A 22,716-nucleotide genomic window follows, 5' to 3' on the forward strand; every position below is an offset into this window, starting at 1 on the left:
AAAAATAAAATAAAAATAAAATAAGAAGGAAGAGCAACGACAGAGACAGAAATGGCAATTGTGAACCATGTGTAGGGTCACCTCACCTGGGACACCTATGTTCAACCTCAGGTATTCTCCAGGTTAAAGGGTGTTTCTCCTCTCACCTGAGAGGTGCCTGAAGCCATTGCTTTCGTCCACCTTTTCCTTGTGTTCTATTTGCCACTCCTGTTTGGGAGATTGCTTGCCATAATGCTCATGAGGTTTTATACTGGCTCTTAGTCTATCACTCTCATTGTACTGTTACTCCTAATCACTGAAGAGTATATTTGCATTAGAGGACAAGTAGTGAGGACAGGGGGAAGGGTATGTAAAAAAGGGGACTGAGAAAAGGGTTCGGAAAATGGCTCCCCTGCCTACCCCCAAATGATCAAATTCAATATCCTTGGGGATTATGACAGATTGGTGAGTGTATGTTTGAATGTGAGGGTGTCTGGGATCCATACCAATTACAGTCTGTAAGAAATGCTGCAGTTTGCATCTTAAAATATTCTTAATGGATATTATTTACCTTAAAAATATATTCTTTTATAACTCCTTGTTTTTAGCTTTAGAATTTTATCACATTGTATACAAAAATGTTACCATCTCTGGTAGCTGAAAAGCCACCTAAATGAAGCTGTTCAGTCTAAATATTACCATTGAAATATTTTTAAATTCTGCTATAAATAATATTCAACTAATGATTCTGTCTAGAGTTTAAACGGAACCTGACATATGGACTAAAATTTGAAATTCAGCCAATTCAATACATAGGCCACATATATTTTTAAATCAGAGACAAAGTTGTTTTTCAAGAACAAATGATTTAAATGTTCTCTTATTTCCAGATCTCTTGCTGACACGAAGCAGGATGACCGTATGTGAAATGTTACATCTACTTTGGAGCTTTCGGTCTCTCTCCAAGAACTCCTTCCAACGCTGTGTGCTGGCCTAGCATTTTTTCTTCCTCTGTTTCTTTGCTAATAGAAAGTCTTTCTATCAGATAATCATCTAGTATTTTCCATCTGCCAGCACAGTTTGTCTGTGGAGAGAGAACGCCAGGATGCTCTGCCTACATTCTGCGGGTTCTGACACTGTGCTTCGTGGGACCCTCTACTCAAATTGCTGTTGCTTTCCCTACCCATTCCTTTCCTGTGCCTTGTGCAGTGGGAATGAATTCTGGCTGCCTTGGCTTCCTTACTGCAGGAAATTCTTTCTAGGAATATAGGTGGAAAATGACTGAGAAAAAACTGGTATGTGATGGTCTTTTTTAAAAATATATTTTTATTGATTTCAGAGAGGGAGAGAGAGATAGAAACATCAATGATGAGAGAGAATCATTGTTTGGCTGCTCCTGCACCCTCCCCGCTACTGGGGATTGAGCCTGCAACCAGGGCATGTGCCTTTAACTAGAATCGAACCCGGGACCTTCAGTCCGTAGTCCGGCACTCTATTCACTGAGCCAAACCGGCTAGGGCTGTGATGGGTCTTTTCATGGCTTATAAATTATACATTCTCACAATAACAGTGTTCGAGACCAGCGTCTACCCGAGGGAGTGAAGAAACACTGACCTTGTAGCCCATGACTTCAGATTCGTTGGCTAATGGTCTGACAGGTTCCCAGCCTAGAGAAAGCTCAGAGCCTTGCTGCTCCCACCTGAGGTTGCCAGGTGCTTGACTAGGGGCTGCAAAATAAAAAGTGAAAGAACTGGCAAGGGGGCTTACATACATTTCCTCGCTTAAATCCTTGCATGTCAGTGTTTTCGCGTGCTTCATAGTTGGCTGGCACCATATGTTCCTTCCAGCTAGAGTCAGAAAGGAGGGTTTTGCCCCAGAATTGTCATTTTAATAGTCACTCTACTGAGCTTTTGAACCTGAATCCTTTTATCTCCCTTTCGTGTCAAAATCGCTTAGCCTTGTTTCACAGGAAAATAACCTTTATCCACTGTGAATGCAGAAATTGCTGAGCTATTTTTGGAAGTCAGATCTAAGCAATGAACAAGACTATGGATCTAAACTCTCCTTCAACTCTGCTTATGATGTACCTCAAGTGGCTTTCAGAAATGTTATAAGATGTTCCTTTTAGTCTGAAACAAACAAAAAGCGCCGCTCACTTACGGGATTTCTTGGTGGTTGCGCTCACTTCGCCGCTCGGTGGCCCATATCCAGCTCCATTATAGGCCCTCACGGTGAAGTGATACAATGTATTTCCTTCCAGTCCTGTCAGGGTGACAGATGACTCGTTCCCCTTCGTTTTGACTGTTTCTGCTGCATCTTCCTGTTCCACGTCTTTCCGATAACTAACCTATCAACACATTATCACATGACAGATTAATTTTAAGATTTCCTCTCTGCTTGTGATTATTTGAACTTTAAAAAGTGGTTCTCACACGCATCTGTAGGAAATTACTCCTGTATCATTCTATTAACAGGTGCTATTAATGAGGCTAAAATCACAGTCTTAGTCGCGGCCCAATCTGTATCTGTGTGCATTGCCCAATTTGCCCCTGTGCTGAGCAGTACTCAGCAAAGCAACGGGAGGTGCTACCTTGTAGCCGGGGAGCATGAAGAACATTAAGGAAGAATCACTGAAAGACACGGAAGTACTCTCCTCTCCTAGGTCATCAGAACCATTTATCCTTCAAAGCCCTGGCACTTTGAATGAATTATTTGAGAAAGAAGAATGAAGAATATTTCCTCCTGGGCCTGGAATAAAGGTGAATCACACCGGCTGTATGGGTTTAATAGAGAAGAGGTGACAGAAACTCATGATAATGTGGAGTGGTCTAAATGTCGAGAATGCATATTGTTAGATTATGGGAAGGAGGGAGAGGGGAAGAGCTGTTTGTCAAAGCACATTTTGTGCACTGAGATGATCTGTTCTGGTTATGAGCTCCTGGGGCTCGTCTCATACCAAACTTGGTCCCTTCATCAGATTCAGTAATTGCCTCTGTGTACCTAAAGCTTAACTTTTTCTGGCACTAAACCTTAACTATGCGTAAGTGCACAGGGGAACAGTTTTCCCCCCGCAAGTATTTATTGTGGTGGAGGTAATGGAAAAGTAATCATCTTTCCCCAATTTAGTTATTGTGGTAAAAGAAGTGGACATGGCACCCATGTCCTCCTTCAGGTGCTTGGTCTACTGTACAGGCTAGAACGCCACACACCACATTTTTCAGATTCTCTTCCAGCGAAGGTTGCTGCTGTACACTGTGGGCAGCGCGTAGTTTGGTTGAAACTTGAACTATTCTGGAATATACCTAGGGCTGCTATTTCCAGTTGTGGCTATAGGAAGTCATTATAAGATCTTACCTCTCAGAAAAACATAATATTGCATCAACACACTATATTAAAGGCCTCTACCAGCCTTGATGCTGACTGAAGGAAACGGGAGTAGAAATGGGTAGAGAAGGAAGGACATTATAAATGGTAACTGCAGTTTTAGGAAATGAAGACTGTAATAGCCATACTTTCTTTCTGGTACTGTTTTTGTATATAAGGATTAAATAACTCAGGCCCCTTCCTTTCTTCTAATATTTTTATGTAGAGAGCTGTGCGTAGGTAACTTTCTCATGTACTTCATTAGAGGAGGAATAAACCTCCACCCTGAGATGGACGGATTGACTGGTGGAACTTTCTCTGGCTTTTCTTTCCAGGGAGATGGTGAGTACATTTTCACTTGTAGGAGATATTTGCACTATGTCAGTATGGAACATCATCACTGCTAATTGTTGCTCTGGGGGAGTTGTTGAATTGGGAAAAGCATGTGCATGGATATTGAATAACCAAAAGGATATGGTACATTAGTGTTCAACATCCATTTTATCTTGATGCTAGTGTGTCTTCTTGGACTAAAGAAGATGAAGAAGCAAACAACATTTTTCTAAAGAGTCCCTTACAGTTAGGAATCTCATCATGTTTTAGGTTCAGCCAGTCAGATGCACATGCCTGAGATTTGAATGTAGAAGAGACATGGAGGCTAAACGTCCACAGCTTCTGCTTTTCTGCAGGCAAGCATAGTAATGGGGTCATTATTTTCCCTCTTTCCCCCTGCTGGGACAACACTAATGAATGACTTGCTGTCTAACCATTAGCTTTATGGGAGCCAAGATGCAGGGCACAAGACATCCATTTTGTTGGTGCAAATCGCAGTGAGCCTGGTGAGATTCTGGAGCTGACAAACATAGCGGAGGCTTCCAGGTTACAGAGGCCTCCTAAGTGTGGTGCCATCCTGACCATGGTGGCTTCCAAACCGTGGCAGTGGCCTGAGTTTCTGGGGCTGGTGGCTTCCTGCTTTCAGAAGATATCAGTGTCCTCCTCTATGGCCTGATCCCATAGTTTGGTTTAATCGTCATTCTTGAAATATCACCCTAGACCAGGGGTGGGCAAACTTTTTGACTCGAGGGCCACAATGGGTTCTTAAACTGGACCGGAGGGCCGGAACAAAAGCATGGATGGAGTGTTTGTATGAACTAATATAAATTCAAAGTAAAGGAGCGGAGGGGAGAGCAAGAGAACCCTCCGCTTTTTTGGCTCCGCGGGCCGGATAGAACAGCCGAACGGGCCGGATCCGGCCCGCAGGCCGTAGTTTGCCCACGGCTGCCCTAGAGTGTGTTAATTTAACTCAGTAATGTAAACCATTCAATACCTATAATACAACATTTCTTACTTAAAGTAGTTGAAGTAATTCAGTTCTTTGTAACTGAACCCTGATATATCTACACAGATCTCTAATTTATATATATATGTATATATGTATATATGTATATATGTGTGTGTGTATATATATATATATATATATATATATATATATATACACTCACACACACATATATATGTGTATATATATATATACACATATATACATATGGTTGATATGATAGCCCTGGCCGGTGTTGCTCAGTGGTTAGAGTATTGGCCCTACTTAACCCTGCCTGTTGACTCTCTTAGAACCTGCCTCACACAACTTACGTACTGCCAGAGGCTCTCTCAGTGCCTAAGCCTAACAGAAAGCTGGTAGCTGGAGGCAAATCTTAAGGTACGATGGGCCTTTTACTGACCTGCCCCAGGCTCAGTACTGATGGGAGCTGGCCTTAGTATGCAGTTAGGACCAACCCTCCCATGAGTTCCTGAGCCCAGCAGAGGCAGCCACCAATCATGGGTTGCTTTGTAGCTCCTAACAGGTAGCCCAGAGAAAGTCACAGGAAGCATCTGGCATTAACTTGCACCAGAATTCCTCCCAAGAGGCCCAGAAACAACACATACCCAGAACTTCAGATCACATCATAATACAACCCAGTTAGCTCCACAAATGACACACCAAAAAGGAGACCTTGGCAGGCACCAAACACTGCTCGGGCAAATTCTGCTTTGTAGGGTCAGCCCCTGTACAGCAGCTTGTACACTGTGGTAGGGGTCAATCTGACACTCAGTTAGCCTGAGAATCAATCCCATCCATGGATGGGCCAACAGCAATCAAACTCAACTACAAGAAGAGGGCTTACAAAACCCACACAAGGGACAGTCATGGAGCACCTAATTCAGGTGATCAGAAAGAGTACAACTGAGCCCCACAGAATACCTACTACACAGAGACCACACTACCAGGACTGGGAGACTTAGCAGATCAACCTAATATACTGAAACAAATACAGAGAGGCATACACAATTGAAAGACAAAGAAACATGCTCCAAAGAAAGAACAGAGGAAAGCCCAAGCAAAAGAACTAAATATAATGGAGGAAAGCAATCTACCAAATATGGAGTTCAAAGCAATGCTTATAAGGATTCTCATGGAACCTAAGGGAAGAATGGATAAATTCAGTGAGAACTTCAAGAAAGAGACAGTAAGTATAAAAAAAGAACATAGAGCCCTGGCTGGTGTGGCTTAGTTGGTTGGAGTGTTGTCCTATACACCTAAAGGTCATGGGTTTGATTCCCGGTCAGGGCACATACCCAAGTTACAGCTTTGATCCCAGATTGGGGTGCATATGGGAGGCAACTGATAAATGTATCTCTCTTACATTGATGTTTCTCTCTCTCTCTCTCTGCCTCTCTCATTCTCTGTCTCAAAAACAAACAAACAAACAATCACCCCCCCCCAAAAAAAAAAAAAATCCACAGCAATAAACACATATCCTCTGTTGAGGATTTAAAAGAAAAGGACATAGAAACAAACAACAACAACAAAAAAGAATGAGTCAGAAATGAAGAATACAGTATCTAAATGAAGAAAACTCTAGAACAGTGGTTCTCAACGTTTTTAATGCCACAACCCTTTAATACAGTTCCTCATGTTGTGGTGACCCCAACCATAAAATTATTTTCGTTGCTACTTCATAACTGTAATTTTGCTACTGTTATGAATCGTAATGTAAACATCTGTGTTTTCCGATGGTCTTAGGCTCTACAGCAGCAGTTCTCAACCTGTCACGACCCACAGGTTGAGAACCGCTAGCAGGGCCACCTAAGACCATTGGAAAACACAGATATTTACATTACGATTCATTAACAGTAGCAAAATTACAGTTATGAAGTAGCAACGAAAATAATTTTATGGTTGGGGGTCACCACAATATGAGGAACTGTATTAAAGGGTCGTGGCATTAAAAACGTTCAGAACCACTGCTCTAGAAGAAATCCATAGCAGATTAGATGAAGCAAAGAATCGAATCAGCAATTTGCAAGACATGGTAGCCAAAAACACCCACTCAGATCAGCAAAAGGGAAAAAGAATTAAAAAACGAGGATAGTTTAAAGAGCCTCTGGGACAACATGAAGTGTAACAACATCCACATTATTGGGATACCAGAAAGAGAAGGAAGAGATTGAGAATCTATTTGAAGAAAAAAATAACTGGAAATGTTCTAATCTGGTGAAGAAAAAAGACAAATAAGTCCAGCAAATTTAGAGAGTCCCAAACAAGATGAACCCCAAAAGACTCCCACTTAGATAAGTCATAATTAAACTGACAAAAGTAAAAGATATAGAGAGACTCTTAAGTTAGTTAGTGACATGACAAGAGAGCTCCCATAAGACCGTCAACTGATTTCTCAACAGAAACATTTCAGGCCAGTGGAATTGGCACAACATATTCAAAATAATGAAAAAGAAGGACCTACAGCTAAGACTACTCTACTCTCCAAAGTTATCATTTAAAATTGAAGGAGAAATATAAATTTTCTAGACAAATAATGCTGAAGACATTCATTACCACCAAACCAGTATTACAAGAAATGTTAAGGGGGCTTCTTTAAAAGAAGAAAAAAAAAAAGGTACATAAATATGAATAATAAAATAATAAAAATATGTATATATTAGTAATCACGTTAAAAGTAAATGAATTAAATGCTTCAGTCCAAAAGACATAAGGTAGCTGAGTGGATAAGAAAACAAGACCCATATATATGCTGTCTACAAGACTCATTTCAGTTTGAAAGGTGCACATACAGACTAAAAGTAAAGGGATAGAAAAAGATATTTTATGCAAATGGATTAAAAAAAAGTTGGGGTAGCAATATTATATCAGACAATATAAACTTTAAAACAAAGGCCATAAAAGAGACAAAGAAGGTCACTGTAAATTGATAAATGGATCACTCCAATAAGAGGATATAACTCTTGTAAATATTTATGCTCCCAATACAGGTGCACCTAAATATATAGAGCAAATATTGATGGAAATAAAGAGAGAGATCAGCAGTAATCCTATATAATAAAAGCCTAATATGCTAAGTGTCTGGTTGTCCGGTCGTCCGTTCAACCAATCAAAGTGTAATATGCTAATGATATGTTAAGGCTGCTCAACCTCTCACCATGACATGCACTGACCACCAGGGGGCAGACAGTTGACCAGTTGACCGGTCGCTATGATGTGCACTGACCACCAGGGGGCAGACAGTCAACCAGTCGATCAGTTGCTATGACATGCACTGACCATCAGGAGGCAGACGCTCCGACAGGTAGGTTAGTTTGCTGCTGGGGTCCAGCCAATCAGGACTGAGTGAGATGGGCTGGACATGCCCTTGAGCCCTCCCGTGGTCCTACCCCGGCTGGCCAACCTCCTGCATCCCTCGCTGGCCCCAATAGTGCACCAGTGGGGTACCTCAGCCTGGTCTGCACCCTCTCACAATCTGGGACCCCTCGGGGGATGACAGAGAGACAGTTTTGGCCCGATCACGCAGGCCAGTCTGAGGGACCCCACTGGTGCACAAATTTGTGCACCAGGCCTCTAGTATAGACATCAATGGATATATCTTCCAGACAGAAAATCAATAAGGAAGGCGTGGCCTTAAATGACACATTAGACTAGACAGAAAATCAACAAGGAAACAGTGGCCTTAAATGACACATTAGACCAGATGGATTTAATTGATGTTTTCAGAGCATTTTATCCATAAAGCAGAATATATATTCTTTTCAAGTAAACAAGGAACATATTACAGAATAGACCACATGTTAGGCCACTAAACAAATCTGATTAAATTTAAGAAGATTGAAATCATATCAAGCATCTTCTGCAACCACAATGGTATGAAATTCAAAATTAATTATAAAAACAGAAACACACACACACACACACACACACACACACGGAGGCTAAGCAACATGTAACTAAACAATGAATGGCTTAACAATAAGATCAAGGAAGAAATAAAAGAATACTTTGAGACAAATGAAAATGAAAACACAACCATCCAAAATCTATAGGGCACAGTGAAAGTATTCTCAAGAGGGAAATTCAGAGCGAATACAGGCCTACATCAAGGAAAAAACCTCAATAAACAATTTAACCTTACACCTCAATAAACTATTTTTAAAAAAAGCCCATAGTTAGTAGAAGGAAGGAAATAATAAAGATCAGAGTGGAAATAAATGAATAGAGTCTGAAAAAATCAATGCAAAAGATCAATAAAACCAAAGCTGGTTCTTTGAAAAGATAAAAAGAATTGATAAACCTTTAACCACCCATTAATAAAAAGAGAGAGGACCCAAATAAATAAAATCAGATATGAAAGCAAAGTGGCAACTGACACCACAGAAATACAAAGGATTATAAGAAAATACTGTGAAAAATTATATGCCAACAAATTGGACAACCTGGAAGAAATAGATAGACTCCTAGAAACATAATCTTTCAAGACTGAATAAAAAACCCCCCCACAAAACAGGAAAACTGATTACACCAATTATAAAGAACAAAATCAAGTAGTAATAAAAAATACTCCCAACAAATGAAAGTCCTGACTGGATGGCTTCACAAGTCAATTTTATCACACATTCAAAGAAAAACTCACATCCATCCTTCTCAAACTCCAAAAATTTAAATAGGAGAGAAGTCTCTTAAGCCCATTTAATGAAACCAGCATTATCCTCATTCCAAAACCAGGTAAAGACACTACAAAAAAAGAAATTTAAATTCAATATCCCCGATGAACATAGATGCAAAAATACTCATAAGTAACACTCCTTCTAAAGTTGAAATCTTTCATCCAAATTCCTCCCCACTAGTCAATTTCTATCCTAATGATATATTCCATCAACCATATAAATTTTGAACTTTATATGAGATCACTTGAATTGAGGTTAAAAACATTAAAAAAAATGTAAGTATCTAAAGCTAGAAGTATAGATAACCTACTCTTTTACCACCTCACAGAACTGTGTGATTTTTGTTGTGTGTATCCCCTCCTATATTTTTATTACATATGTTTAGTACTAGAGGCCTGGTGCACAGATTTGTGCACCAGTGGGGTCCCTCAGCCTGGCCTGTGCCCTCTCGCAATTCGGACCCGTTGGGGGATGTTGGGACTGCTGGTTTGGGCAAAAACTGGCAGTCCGACATCCCCCTAGGGATGCAGTAGTGTGCAAAGTGCAGGCAGCAGGGGAGGAGCCTGAGCCCAGGCTGGGCGCTGTGCCGCTCCCACTCATGCCAGCCCCGCTGCACCTGCTGCCACTGCTGCTCAGCAGGCTTGCTGCCGGTCCACTGCGGTCTCCGTGCCTGACCTAGGGCGATACTGGCGCACCCATGACTAAGAAGCGGCTGCGGGCTCATGCCCAGTCAGTCCCGATGCAGGTCCCGATCCCGGTCCTGGTCTGGATGGGGGAGGGGTGTGCAGGGGTAGTGTCCATGGGAGAGGCTCATGGCGCCGCAGCTGCACTTGCCAGCCATGAGCCCAGTGTCTGGCGCCCTCTGGTCAGCTGAGAGGTGCCCCTGCTGTGGGAGCACACCGATCATCAGGGGGCAGCTCCTGCACTGAGCGTCTGTCCCCTGGTGGTCAGTGCGTGTCAAATGACCAGTCGAATGGTTGAACAGTTGAATGGTCAAATGGTTGCTGAGGCTTTTATATAATAGATAAATATGTACCTATAATTTTATGTCCTAATTTTCACTAACATTACAGATAAATATAAATATTTTCTCACTTTAAAACCATATTCTATCATATGTCTAGTGTACCATATATTATTTAACAATTGTTCTATTGTGGAACATTTGGGTAGCTTCCAACTTTTGCTCTTTTAATTAAAATGTTGGCTTGAATATCTTTATGCATATAATTTTCCACATATTGTATTAATTCTCCTATGTAGAAACTCAGACAGGAGAATATGGAATCCAAAGTTATGAAAAATTTTAAGCTTTTTTAATACAAAATGCTACACTGGTTTTCAAATAGTTTGTACTATTTGCAATTTTAATTTACTACAAAAGTATGTGAGTCTGAGTTATCCTATACCAGTGGTCAGCAAACTGTGGCTTGCGAGACACATGTGGCTCTTTGGCCCCTTGAGTGTGGCTCTTTCACAAAATACCACGTGCGGGCGTGCACGTGCAGTGCAATTGAAACTTGTGGCCCACACGCAGAAGTCGGTTTTCGGCTCTCAAAAAAGAAATTTCAATCGTTGTACTATTGATATTTGGCTCTGTTGACTAATGAGTTTGCCAACCACTGTCCTATACTATTTCAAACTCTAAGCATATCATGGGTTTAGAGCCAAAAGGCCTGTATCTTAATCTTACTTTTGATATCTATAAGCCACACACACACACACACACACACACACACACACACACACACACGTACTGTATAATATATAATAAAAGCATAATATGCTAATTAGACTGGAAGTCCTTCTAGATGAAGCCGGGGCTGTGAGGGAAGCCCAGGTCCCGGGTGCCAGAGGGAAGCCAGTGCCGGCAGCCAGGGGAAGGAAGGCCTACTCTTGCATGGATTTCGTGCATCGGGCCTCTGGTGTATATAATGGGACAAGTTACTTAACCACTGAATCGCTCTATCCTTGTTTATAGAACAGATAAAATACTACTTTCCTACATTTTATGAAATATTTTTAGACAACTCCTCTATTATCCCTCAACTACTTGTACTATTCTATTTCTTGATGTTTTAATATTTCTGACTTTTATATTTGTAAGTCTATTAGTTTCCCCTTTTTTGCTACTTTTCATAGTGTTATTTCTGATTTTGTCTTTCAAAATTATTTTTTTTAATTATAAGACACAATATTATTAGTGGCAGGCAGGAAGTATGAATTCTGAGTCAGTCAACACAGCCAAAATTGTAGATTTTAACCTAAATTTGCAGGATGGCCCTTCTTAGTAGTTATCAATTTTTTTCCCAAGTTGATTCTTCATAATAATAATAATTTTAACTGTGCAGATAATGTATTTGATTGTCTGGTATGATGATTCTAAGACATTCATGCCACATACAATCCAGTTCCCTTAAATAAGTTACAGAATCTAAAACCCATGATTGCTACAGTATGCCATTGATAGTTACTGGATGAGCTGTGAACTTTCCCCTACTTCTCAGTCTGCATTTATTCATATATATAACTACTAGGGGCCCAGTGCATGAATTTGTGCACCTTGAAAGAAACTGTGGGCCATGAGGCTGCGGTGGGCACAGGCGCGGGTCTCTGCCCATCCTCTGTGCCCCTGCCTAACCTCCTGTCTGCTGGCAGCCCCACTCCCATGTGCTGACGGCACGGAGCAATTGGGGCCGGCACCAGCAGCGGGTGCGAGCAAGGCCGGCACCGTAAGTGGGTGAGAGCAGTGGCTGCTGCCCTGATTGCCCCTCAGGAGCAGGGGGAGGTGGAGAAGCACTAAGGGGTGATCAGGGCCGGCACTAGGCAAAGGCAGTGGGTGGGAGTGGAGCCGGTACTGACAGCAGGTGTGAGCGCAGGGCAGGACCGTGGCATGCGGGAGCAAAGAATTTTCAGTAACCATCAGAGTCTCTCCCCTATGACAGTGACCGGCATCCCACCTTGGTCTGGCATGCCTGCTCACCTGCTCCACCATCTGCTGAGGCCGACGCCTGCTATGTTCCACACATGCCCCCTGTTGGTCAGCGCATGTCCACAGCGAACGGTTGTTTGGTTGTTTGGTTGTTCCACCATTTGGTCTACTTGCATAGGGTTTTATATGTAGATAACTATAACTATAACTATAACACATATGACTAAATATATATATGACTAAATATATATGTATATGACTATATATATGACTATATATCACTATATGCACAGTAGGTCCTTGGGTTATGTCCGAGATCCATTCATTCCACACGATGTAACATGATTTTCGTCGTAAGTCGGAACCACCTACATAAGCACCTACATCACTCACATGGAGCACATACACAGCAGTAATGAGGTAAAACAGTAAAAAAAAATTTAAACGAAAGATAACAATTCCTGACCTTTACTTGTAGTAAATAAATAATAAAAAACATAAAGCACATATGTATATACGTTGAAATGACAGAACTTTTTTTTTATACATAAATGGAAGATGGCGATGTAACCACGAAATGACGTATGTCGAGTACGATGTAACCCGAGGACTGTATGTATATATATATATTTATATATATATACATATATATATATATATATTTATATAACTATGTAACTATCTCTCTCTCTTTCTCTCTCTCTCTCTCTCTCTCTCTCTCTATATATATATATATATATATATATACACACACACACACACACATATAAAATGACTACATATATATATGTATATAGTGATATATATATATATAAAGAATTCTTTCTGATATTTTATCTTACATCCAATTTTTGTTACCGGTTAGATTTAAAGAATACAATAGCTCCTGTACTCACTTATTTCTATATCTTTAATTGCACTCAATGATCACTGCTCATTCAATATTGTACTCTTTGAGTTTAATAAGTACAGTTCTATTTTCTGCTGTTATTTATGTTGCAAAAGAGAAATCAATTTTTGCACCATTGAAAGTAACTTTTTTTCCTGCTAGGGAGCTTGGGATTTTTTTTTTTTTTTAATAAATGGAAATGCATATTTTTTTTTTTTTTTTTTTTTTGTTGCCTCTCATTAGCAACTTTTATTTTATTTTTTTTTTTATTTTTATTTTTTTTTAAATAAATCTTTATTCAGATTATTACAATTATTTCTCCTTTTTTCCCCCATATTTCCCCTCCAGCCATTTCCCACCCCACCTTCTGCCCTTACCTACCCCCCACTGTCCTCATCCATAGGTGTATGATTTTTGTCCAGTCTCTTTATGAACCCCCCCATACCCCTTTCCCCCTGAGAATTATCAGTCCACTCCCTTTCTATGCCCCTGATTCTATTGTATTCACCAGATTATTCTGTTCCTCAGGTTTTTAATTCACTTGATTTTTAGGTTCACTTGTTGATAGATATGTATTTGTTGTTCATAATTTTTATCTTTCCTTTTCTCTTCTTCCTCTTCTTTAAGAATACCTTTCAGCATTTCATATAATACTGGTTTGGTGGTGATGAACTCCTTTAGCTTTTTCTTGTCTGTGAAACTCTTTATCTGCCCTTCAATTCTGAATGATAGCTTTGCTGGGTAGAGTAATCTTGGTTGTAGGTTCTTGCTATTCATCACATTGAAAATTTCTTGCCACTCCCGTCTGGCCTGCATAGTTTCCGTTGAAAAGTCAGCTGACAGTCGTATGGGTGCTCCCCTGTAGGTAACTAACTGTTTTTCTCTTGCTGCTTTTAATATTCTCTCTTTGTCTTTTGCTCTTGGCATTTTAATTATGATGTGTCTTGGTGTAGTCCTCTTTGGATTCCTTTTGTTTGGGGTTCTGTGGGCTTCCTGGACTTGTAAGTCTATTTCTTTCACCAGGTGGGGGAAGTTTTCGGTCATTATTTCTTCAAATAGGTTTTCAGTATTTTGCTCTCTCTCTTCTTCTGGCACCCCCATAATTCTGATGTTGGTACGCTTGAAGTTGTCCCAGAGTCTTCTTACATTATCTTCAACTTTTTGGATTTTTTTTTTTGCTTTTTGCTTTTTCGGTTGAGTGTTTTTTGCTTCTTTGTATTTCAATTCTTTGACTTGATTTTTGTGTTCCTCTTGTCTGTTTTTGGGTCTCTGTATAATATTTTTTATTTCAGTCAGTGTATGTTTAATTTCTAGTTGGTCCTTTTTCATCTCTTCGAGGGTCTCGTTATATTTATCGGCCTTTTCTAGGATATTCTTAAAAAGCCTTATAACCGTGGTTTTGAATTCTATATCCAGTCGTTTGTTTTCCTCCATTTCTTTCGTTTGTGATCTGATTCTTAGACGCCGCATTTTCACTGCTTCCCTGAGTTGGTAGATTTGTGTGCTAGGTTTCCAATTTGGCCCAGTGGGTCTGCCTCCCCAGTTAACCTGGGGTGGACACTCTTGGTGTACCCCTTTGTGGACTGTGTGTACAGCCTTGTTGTAATTAAGTCTTTATTGTTGTTGGTATCACTGGGAAGAATTGACCTCCAGGCCAGTTGGCTGTAAGGATCAGCTGTGTCTATGCTGGGAGAAGTCCGGTGCTGGAGACAGCCTTATAGGATTAGACTTGCCAAATTGCAATAGCCTCTGTGCTCTGCTTGGATGGGGTGGAGTCTCAGTCTTGGCTTCCCATCAGCCTTGCCCTTGCTAGCACGTGTGTGCCTTCAGTCCTCTGCCTTCCCGGCTCCCGATTCTCTGCCCGAGAGTCCAGACTCCCCCCACAAGAGCGTGGGTCTCCGGGGGCTCGCCTGGAACTGGGGTTCACTGCAGTCAGAACTGGGGCTCACTTCAGTCAGAACTGGTGTTCGGTGCCCTCAGGAGCCTCTCACTCCCTTCCGCTAGGGAAAGCCTGTGGCAGCCTCCCGCAGCCTTTGTGCGCACTGGCGCGAGCGGACTTTCAGTCTTCCGCCTTCCCCGGCTCCCGAGTCTCCGCCCGAGAGTCCAGACTCCCCCCACAAGAGCGTGGGTCCCCGGGGGCTCGCCTGGAACTGGGGTTCGCTGCAGTCAGAACTGGGGCTCACTTCAGTCAGAACTGGGGTTTTGTGCCGTCAGGAGCCTCTCACTCCCTTCCGCTAGGGAAAGCCTGTGGCAGCCTCCCGCAGCCTTTGTGCGCACTGGCGCGAGCGGACTTTCAGTCTTCCGCCTTCCCCGGCTCCCGAGTCTCCGCCCGAGAGTCCAGACTCCCCCCACAAGAGCGTGGGTCCCCAGGGGCTCGCCCGGAACAGGGTTTCAGTGCAGTCAGTACCGGGGTTCAGTTCGGTCGGGGGCTCCCTTCCCCCTTCCGCCAGAGAAAGTCAGCCAGGCTCTCAGCCGCCCTTCCTCTCTGCGCGCACAAAGACCCTTTGCCGTACCTCCAATTCTCTGTGAGCTTTTCTCCTTCCTTCTAGTTGTAGAATTTTCACTCAGTCAGCTTTCCTGCGGTTCTGGATGGTGTCCGTTCTGTCTTTTAGTTGTAGTTTTGAAATTGTTGTGCGAGGCAGCAGTTTAGGTGTTTACCTATGCCGCCATCTTGGTTTCTCAATGGAAATGCATATTGAAATGTAAACATTTTACCGGGACTTCAGTTCTTAAAAAGTATTAATTAACTTATTCATTCCAAAATATTTTTTGAATATGTATTATTTACCAAGCCCAGTGCCGGTAGGCAATTGGAGATTAATGCTGAATAAAAGAAGACATAGTGCAGGCAATAAACAGAGGAGTTCAGGGGCAGCAAACTATTCTGTACAATACTATAATGGTCCTTACATGTCATTATACCAGTATGTTGGTCAAAACTCTTTTTTAAAAAAAATATATTTTATTGATATTTTACGGAGAGGAAGGGAGAGGGATAGAGAGCTAGAAACATCGATGAGAGGGAAACATCGATCAGCTGCCTCCTGCACACCTCCCACTGGGGAAGTGCCCGCAACCAAGGTACATGCCCTTGACCGGAATCAAACCTGGGACCCTTCAGTCCGCAGGCTGACGCTCTATCCACTGAGCCAAACTGGTTTTGGCAATTGGTCAAAACTCTTAAAATGTGCAACACCACAAGTGAACCCTTATTTAAACTTTGGACTTGGAATGGTCAATGTAGGTCATCCAGTGCACCACTCTGGTGGGCTATGTTGATAGTGGGCCAGATGGTAATTATATGGGGATGGGGGAATGAGGAAACTCTAGAGATTGCTCAATTTTTCTGTGTACCTAAAACTGCTCTTAAAATAGTTTATTAATTGAAAAAGTCATAGCCAAAATAGCCACTGAACGAGTAACCACACAAATGTGACAGTGTGGTTCTGACAGGCTACCTATTGCTAGATATCTACAAGGTAGGATAGGACCAGTGAGAGAGGCAGGCCAGGGACAGCTTCACTAAGACAGAGAAGTTGAACTTGGATGGAGAGAGGAGTAGGGGCTAAGCAGGCAGAGAGAGAGAGTGAGTGATGACCAAGGAGCAGGTTGTGTGGTCTGCAGAGGAGAATGGTGGATATGTGAACCTGAAGAAAGTCTATTTAGGCTAATGTGGAGGCTGAGGGTAAATGTGGCTCAATTTGATGTCAGAGACAAAGGATGGAACCAGACCTTTGGTGGGAATGTACATGAGGCATGATCAAATCTGAGTTTTAAAAGAATCATGCAGCAGTCAAAGTGTTTTTGTCTTTTAAAGTATGCAGATCAGATAATTCCTTTGCTAAAAAGCCCCGCTATTGCACTTAGAATTAATTCCAAATTTTTCACCATAGCTTATAAGGCCCGACCTGAGATGATCTCTATGCATTTCTCTGACCTTATCTTATATCTCACCTCACTTTGTTCACCATCTGCCAGCAAAATGTCCTCAAACATTCAATCAGATCCCCAGTTTGGAGCCTTTGAATTCCTGATGCCTTCTGCCTGGAAGCTCTTTTTTCCAAATGGCTATTTCCTTTTCAGCCAAGTTTTAGCGTAGCCAAGAAGCTTCACTTGGCCACTTCCCTAAAGAAACGAACCCTCCCTTAGTCACCCTCTTTTACATTATTCTGAGTTTTATGGTTATTATTACTTGTAATTATCACTATATGAAACTATCCTAATTTATCTGTTTAATTGTTTATGTTGGCACCTAGAGGCACTTTACAATTTGTTTTCGTGAATATATGGTAACAATATGGAGAAGAGATTGGAAAGGGACTAGGGGAGATATGCAGAGCAGTTAGGAGGCATTGCCACAGTGTAGGTAAGGACAGAGGATGCCTGAACGAGGGGTATAGTGGGGACGTGGAGACAAGTATGGAGTCAAGTCTTCAGAAGATAAAACCCACAGACTTTGGTGATAGATTAGTCAAGGGCATGACAAAGAGGGAGTTGTTAGAACTTTATTATTTTCTGAAATTCTGTGGATTCCTCTATTTTAAATGTAGGGATTTTTGTTGTTGTTGTTACTTTTGTTTTTCACTTTGAATTTTTTTCATTGTTGTTATTGCTTTTGCTCTAACCTTGGCAGATAACCTATTGTGTATGGATCAAATTCGTTTTGTCCTTTTTGTCTGCCATCTTCTTTCTCACCTTAAAATAAAATTTCCTTATTCATTTACTTTGCATTCTCAGATTTCTTCTCAAGTTTGTACTCTGTAGCACTGGTTTAAATATTTAGTAGTAAAAAATTTGCATTTTATTGCTTCTAATGAATATTTTATTTTAGTTACTTGGGTTTTGATTTTATTGCATTCTCTTCGCATCCTAGATTGCTCTTTAAATGCAAAAGGAATATTCTCTTTTTCCTCATTGATATCTAGAACCATATGTTTAAAATTTTTCTTCTGATTTACAAGAAAATCTCTCATACTAGGGGAAGAAATTCACAGTGAGCTTTATTATTTGTTTCCTTCTTTTAAAGAGTTTTCTTCTGTTGAATCATTCTTGGATCTAACCCAACTGATTTTTAACAGTGTTCTAAAAAAGAATAGAAGGTTTACTGGAATGGTGAGACATCCACCTCTAGACTATATATATTTCCTAGACTAGTGGTCTTTGCTGTGTAGGTAGAGGCCAGGTTGTCAGTAGAAGCCTCTGCTCTGTTCTCCAGTCAACACAAAGAAATCAGCCCAGGCCTGAGCTGGGAGGCAAAGCTCCATATTGACTGCAGTTTGTTTCATTGAAGCAAAAGACAAAGGAGGAGGAGGCCAGAAGCTATTTCATTGTTTGCTTGAAACTAGAAATGGCATTTTGAGGCTGAGTCCTTGCACAAAGATGATGAAAGGAGTTTTTAGGGGTAAAATAGGCAGGTTTAGGGAGTTTTAGGAATTAGGGAGTCCATAGGAGAGGGAGGCACAGTTGGCTGGGGACTTGGAGCTGGCAAAAGGCATACATTCACAAAGAACAAAAGGCGCCCACAGCCTAAAGGGAAAGGAAGACACCCATTTGCAGGAGATAAGGGGAGAACCACAGGGAGTAGAAAAACAACAGGGAGAAAGAAAAAACAAACAGATTTTCACAGGGAATAGGGAATTCTACCACAGGAGGGGGAGAAAGAGAGGGGAACCCCATGTGGGGTTTGAGCTTTGAAGCTGCTATAGTGACCAATCAGAGGAGAATACCCGGACACAAAGAGCTGCAACCCATATAAACCTTAGGAAAGAGGAACTATGCTTGTTTCCCAATAAATGGCCACCTTTTCCTATACCACCTTTTGTCTGTGGCTTCATTCTTTGAATCCACCTGAACAAGAACCCAGGAAGGAAGCCACCTTTGCTAGAGGAAAACCGGGCATTTCAGTTTGATTTCCATGTTTCAATGAGAGGAAAGAAAAACCTAGAAAATACTACTAATGAATTCATTTTCTACCCCTCATTGCGATTGCAAGAAGGATCCTTCTCCCCTTTCTCATGGTTTCATTGCTACTTTAAGGGAAATTAAGAAAAGCTGTTTTTATGTGCTTCCATTCAACCCACTGGCATTCCTAAATTTGAAAGTTGTGACTAATGTAAACCGAGGGTTTGAAGGCATACATTTCATTACTAGCCTGCTTTCTCTAGTAATTCCTCATCTTCATATAAAGTTGCAAACACTATGATCTTTTCCCTGATAATGCTTAAGTTGCCTTTTACATTACTCTTTTCTTTTGTACATCTAAATTCAGCCATGCCCTTCTACTGAGAGTTTCAAAATCCTATGTATGGGGGGCACATTTGCTATGGAAGATAAATTTGTTTTGGTCAGGAAAGTCTCTGCTAGCCTCAGTTAAGTTAATCTCCAGCATCCCAATCTCCTGAGTTTAGCACTAGGTATAGTTATTAAATTGGCTATTCACAATCAATATTCTGAGATATGCTGGCAGTCAGTATTACTAGGTTGCATGCATATTAGTTGTCTTGTGCCCAGAGGTAATTTTACTATAAAGAATGCAATTTAATGAATCAAATAAGATAAATAAATAATGCTTAGTTAAACTCTTGAATATTTATGAGGCAGTTCAACAGTGATTAGAGGATATGAGGTGAGGAAGTTAAAATGCAGCAGGAACACAATAATGAGTATAATTTACTGAATGAATTTGTACCTATTTTTCTTAGAAGCTGTCGTTACTATCTAAATAAAATATTCTAAAGAAGATTGAATATAGTTGAATTTGTTCTTAATCCATGTAGTTTAGTGTAGGTCTTTTTACAAATGTTAATTCTTTTCTCTTCTTCACCCTTTTTACTTAAATCATCTAAAATACAGCATACTGAATAGAGAAAATTCTTGGAGTATTTTATCATAACTAATACTAGAGGCCCGATGCATGAAGATTCGTGCAATAATTGGCCTTCCTTCTCCTGGCTGCTGGCACCGCCTTCGCTCTGGCCAGAGCTGCCTTTTTGCTCTGGCCTGGATCCGCCTTTCTGCCTTCTCACACTGCCCAGAGGCCCAGAGTGGCTGGGGCGGTGCGGACTGCCTGCGTTGTCGCCATGAAGATGATGCAAGCGTCCTGCCCCTTGCCACTTGGCACCTGCTTATGCAAATTAATCTGCCATCTTTGTTGAGTTAATTTGCATACTCACTCCTGATTGGCTGGTGGGTGTCACGAGGGTATGGTAAATTTGCATCTTTCTCTTTTATTAGTGTAGATATTTAATGTTTTGCAAGATGAGCTATAAACATAGTAGTCTCTTAATACATACTAATTAAAGAATAAAAGTTTTTATATGAAAGTTAACCTTCTTAGATAAGAGAATACTAATTTTTAAAAAATAATTTTTAAAGTATATGGTTTAACTCTAAGGTGTTAGGAATTCAGAGTTCTGAAGGTATATAGTTTTCATATACACATTAAAAAAAGATAAAAATTAGTGATATATCCATCTTAAAGAATTTGAAAAACAAGCCGAAACCGGTTTGGCTCAGTGGATAGAGCGTCGGCCTGTGGACTGAGGGGTCCCGGGTTCGATTCCGGTCAAGGGCATGTACCTTGGTTGCGGGCACATCCTCAGTAGGGGGTGTGCAGGAGGCAGCTGATCGATGTTTCTCTCTCATCGATGTTTCTAGCTCTCTATCCCTCTCCCCTTCCTCTCTGTAAAATATCAATAAAATATATTGAAAAAAAAAAAGAATTTGAAAAACAAAAACAATGGTACATTTTTAACCCAAATAAACTAGAAAGAAGCATATAATAAAGGTAGGAGTAATACATAAGTTAAAAAAAATGAACTAAAGAAAAGGAATAAAGCCAAAGTCAATTCTTTGAAAGACCAAAATAAATAAATAAATAAATAAATCTCCTTTGATCAAGAGTGATAAAAAAGAGAGAGAAAATGGAGAGGAAGAAGACAAGAATATACAAATTATTGACAGAAACAGAATAATACCACAGATATTAGAGACAGTACAAGGACAATGATGGAAATGGTGGCTGGATGAAGTCATGCAAATCCTGCCCAGGTGAGAATTAAAAAATCCTGGCAAGCATCCAAAAGCAGATGCTGAGGGAGCATTTACTGTTGAAAAGCTGAAACAGCAACAGGTAAGTCTGCGGCTCTTTTGTTTGAGGATACGTCTCTGGTGCCAGAAGCCTGCAGCTGTGCCAGCAGAAACAGCGAAGGATGGAGCTGAGTGCAAGAAAGAGCAGTTGGGAACCTCAGAGGGAAAATCAAGAAGAGAACTGTAAAAATGTTAAGACCCAGAACCCAAGTATAGGACTCTGTTCAGATTCTTGGGTGAATGACCAAATACTATGCTTGCCCAGGGAGAACACTAGGATCCGGTAAAAATGCAAGCAGCAACTAAAAGAAATCTCCCCTTAAAAGAGCTGCATTAAGTGGGTTTGCTGAGTTTGCTGCTTTAAAAACCAAGTGCATTCTTCAACATGTATCTTCTAAGAAAGCAGAAAAGTGGCAGTTTTTAAGAGCACAACTTTTAGAGATTTATTATGAAACACGTTGGGTGAAATGATATAATAGTGAGATTTGTTTCAAAAGAATACAGGAGAATCAATGATTCTCTCTCATCATTGATGTTTCTATCTCTCCCTCTCCTCTCCCTTCCTCTCTTAAATTAACAAATATATATACATATATAACAAAAATTGCCCTAGCTGATTTGGCTCAGTGGATAGGATAGAGGATCGGCCTGCGGACTGAAGGGTCCCAAGGTCAATTCCAGTCAAGGGCACATGCCCGAGTTGTGGGCTCAATCCCTAGGCAGGAGGTAGCCAATCAATGATTCTCTCTCATCATTGATGTTTCTCTCTCCCTCTCCCTCCTCTCTGAAATTAATAAAAATATATTTAAAAAACACACAATAAAGAATACAGGAGGATAAAGTAGAGTTGTATATAAAACAGATTATTTTTTATTGATTTCAGAGAGGAAAGGAGAGGGAGAGAGATAGAAATATCAATGATGAGAGAGAATCATTGATCGGCTGCCTCCTGATGCCCCCTACTGAGGATCAAGCTTCCGCAACCCAGGTATGTGCCCTCACCAGGAATCGAATTGTGACCTCCTGGTTCAGAGGTCAACACTCAACCACTGAGCCATGCTGGTGGGCTATTTGTTAGTTTTTAATTGTTGAAGGTGAGTGCTAAGTACATAGAAATTCAGTATAATTTTCTGTATATTTACCTGTTTAACTCTTTCATAATACAAAGTTAAAGAAACAATATGAATTAAAAACTAAGTTACAGTTACAAAAGAATAAAACATAAAGTAGAGATAAATAAAAGAAAAGATATGCAGCCTCTGTATTGACAAAGTTCAAAGAAGACTGGAAAAAACAGAGGGCTGTACCATGGTCATGGATTAAGAGATTTAATATTGTAAGTGTGTAATTCTCCCCACATTGTTCTATAGAGTCAGGTCAATTCATAACACCCAAACTTGAAACAATCCTAATGTCCCTCATTGGTAAAAATGCCAAACTGTGGGAAGTGCATACA

The 22,716-nt window shown here is 40.7% G+C and overlaps 1 protein-coding gene across 1 annotated transcript in view; it reads right to left on the reverse strand.

Annotated features, from left to right (window-relative positions):
• CNTN5 (contactin 5) overlaps positions 1 to 22,716 on the reverse strand; it is a 1,155,131-nt gene that overhangs the window by 12,716 nt on the left and 1,119,699 nt on the right. The window contains exons 22-23 of the mRNA XM_080642588.1: positions 2,140 to 2,326; positions 1,594 to 1,706 (exon numbers count right to left, since the gene is read on the reverse strand). Of these exons, the coding sequence (XP_080498714.1) occupies positions 1,594 to 1,706; positions 2,140 to 2,326 (300 nt within the window). The remainder of the gene's footprint in view (positions 1 to 1,593; positions 1,707 to 2,139; positions 2,327 to 22,716) is intronic.

Source organism: Plecotus auritus, assembly GCF_963455305.1.
Source record: "Plecotus auritus genome assembly, chromosome: 9".
In the NCBI taxonomy this organism is placed as follows: domain Eukaryota; kingdom Metazoa; phylum Chordata; class Mammalia; order Chiroptera; family Vespertilionidae; genus Plecotus; species Plecotus auritus.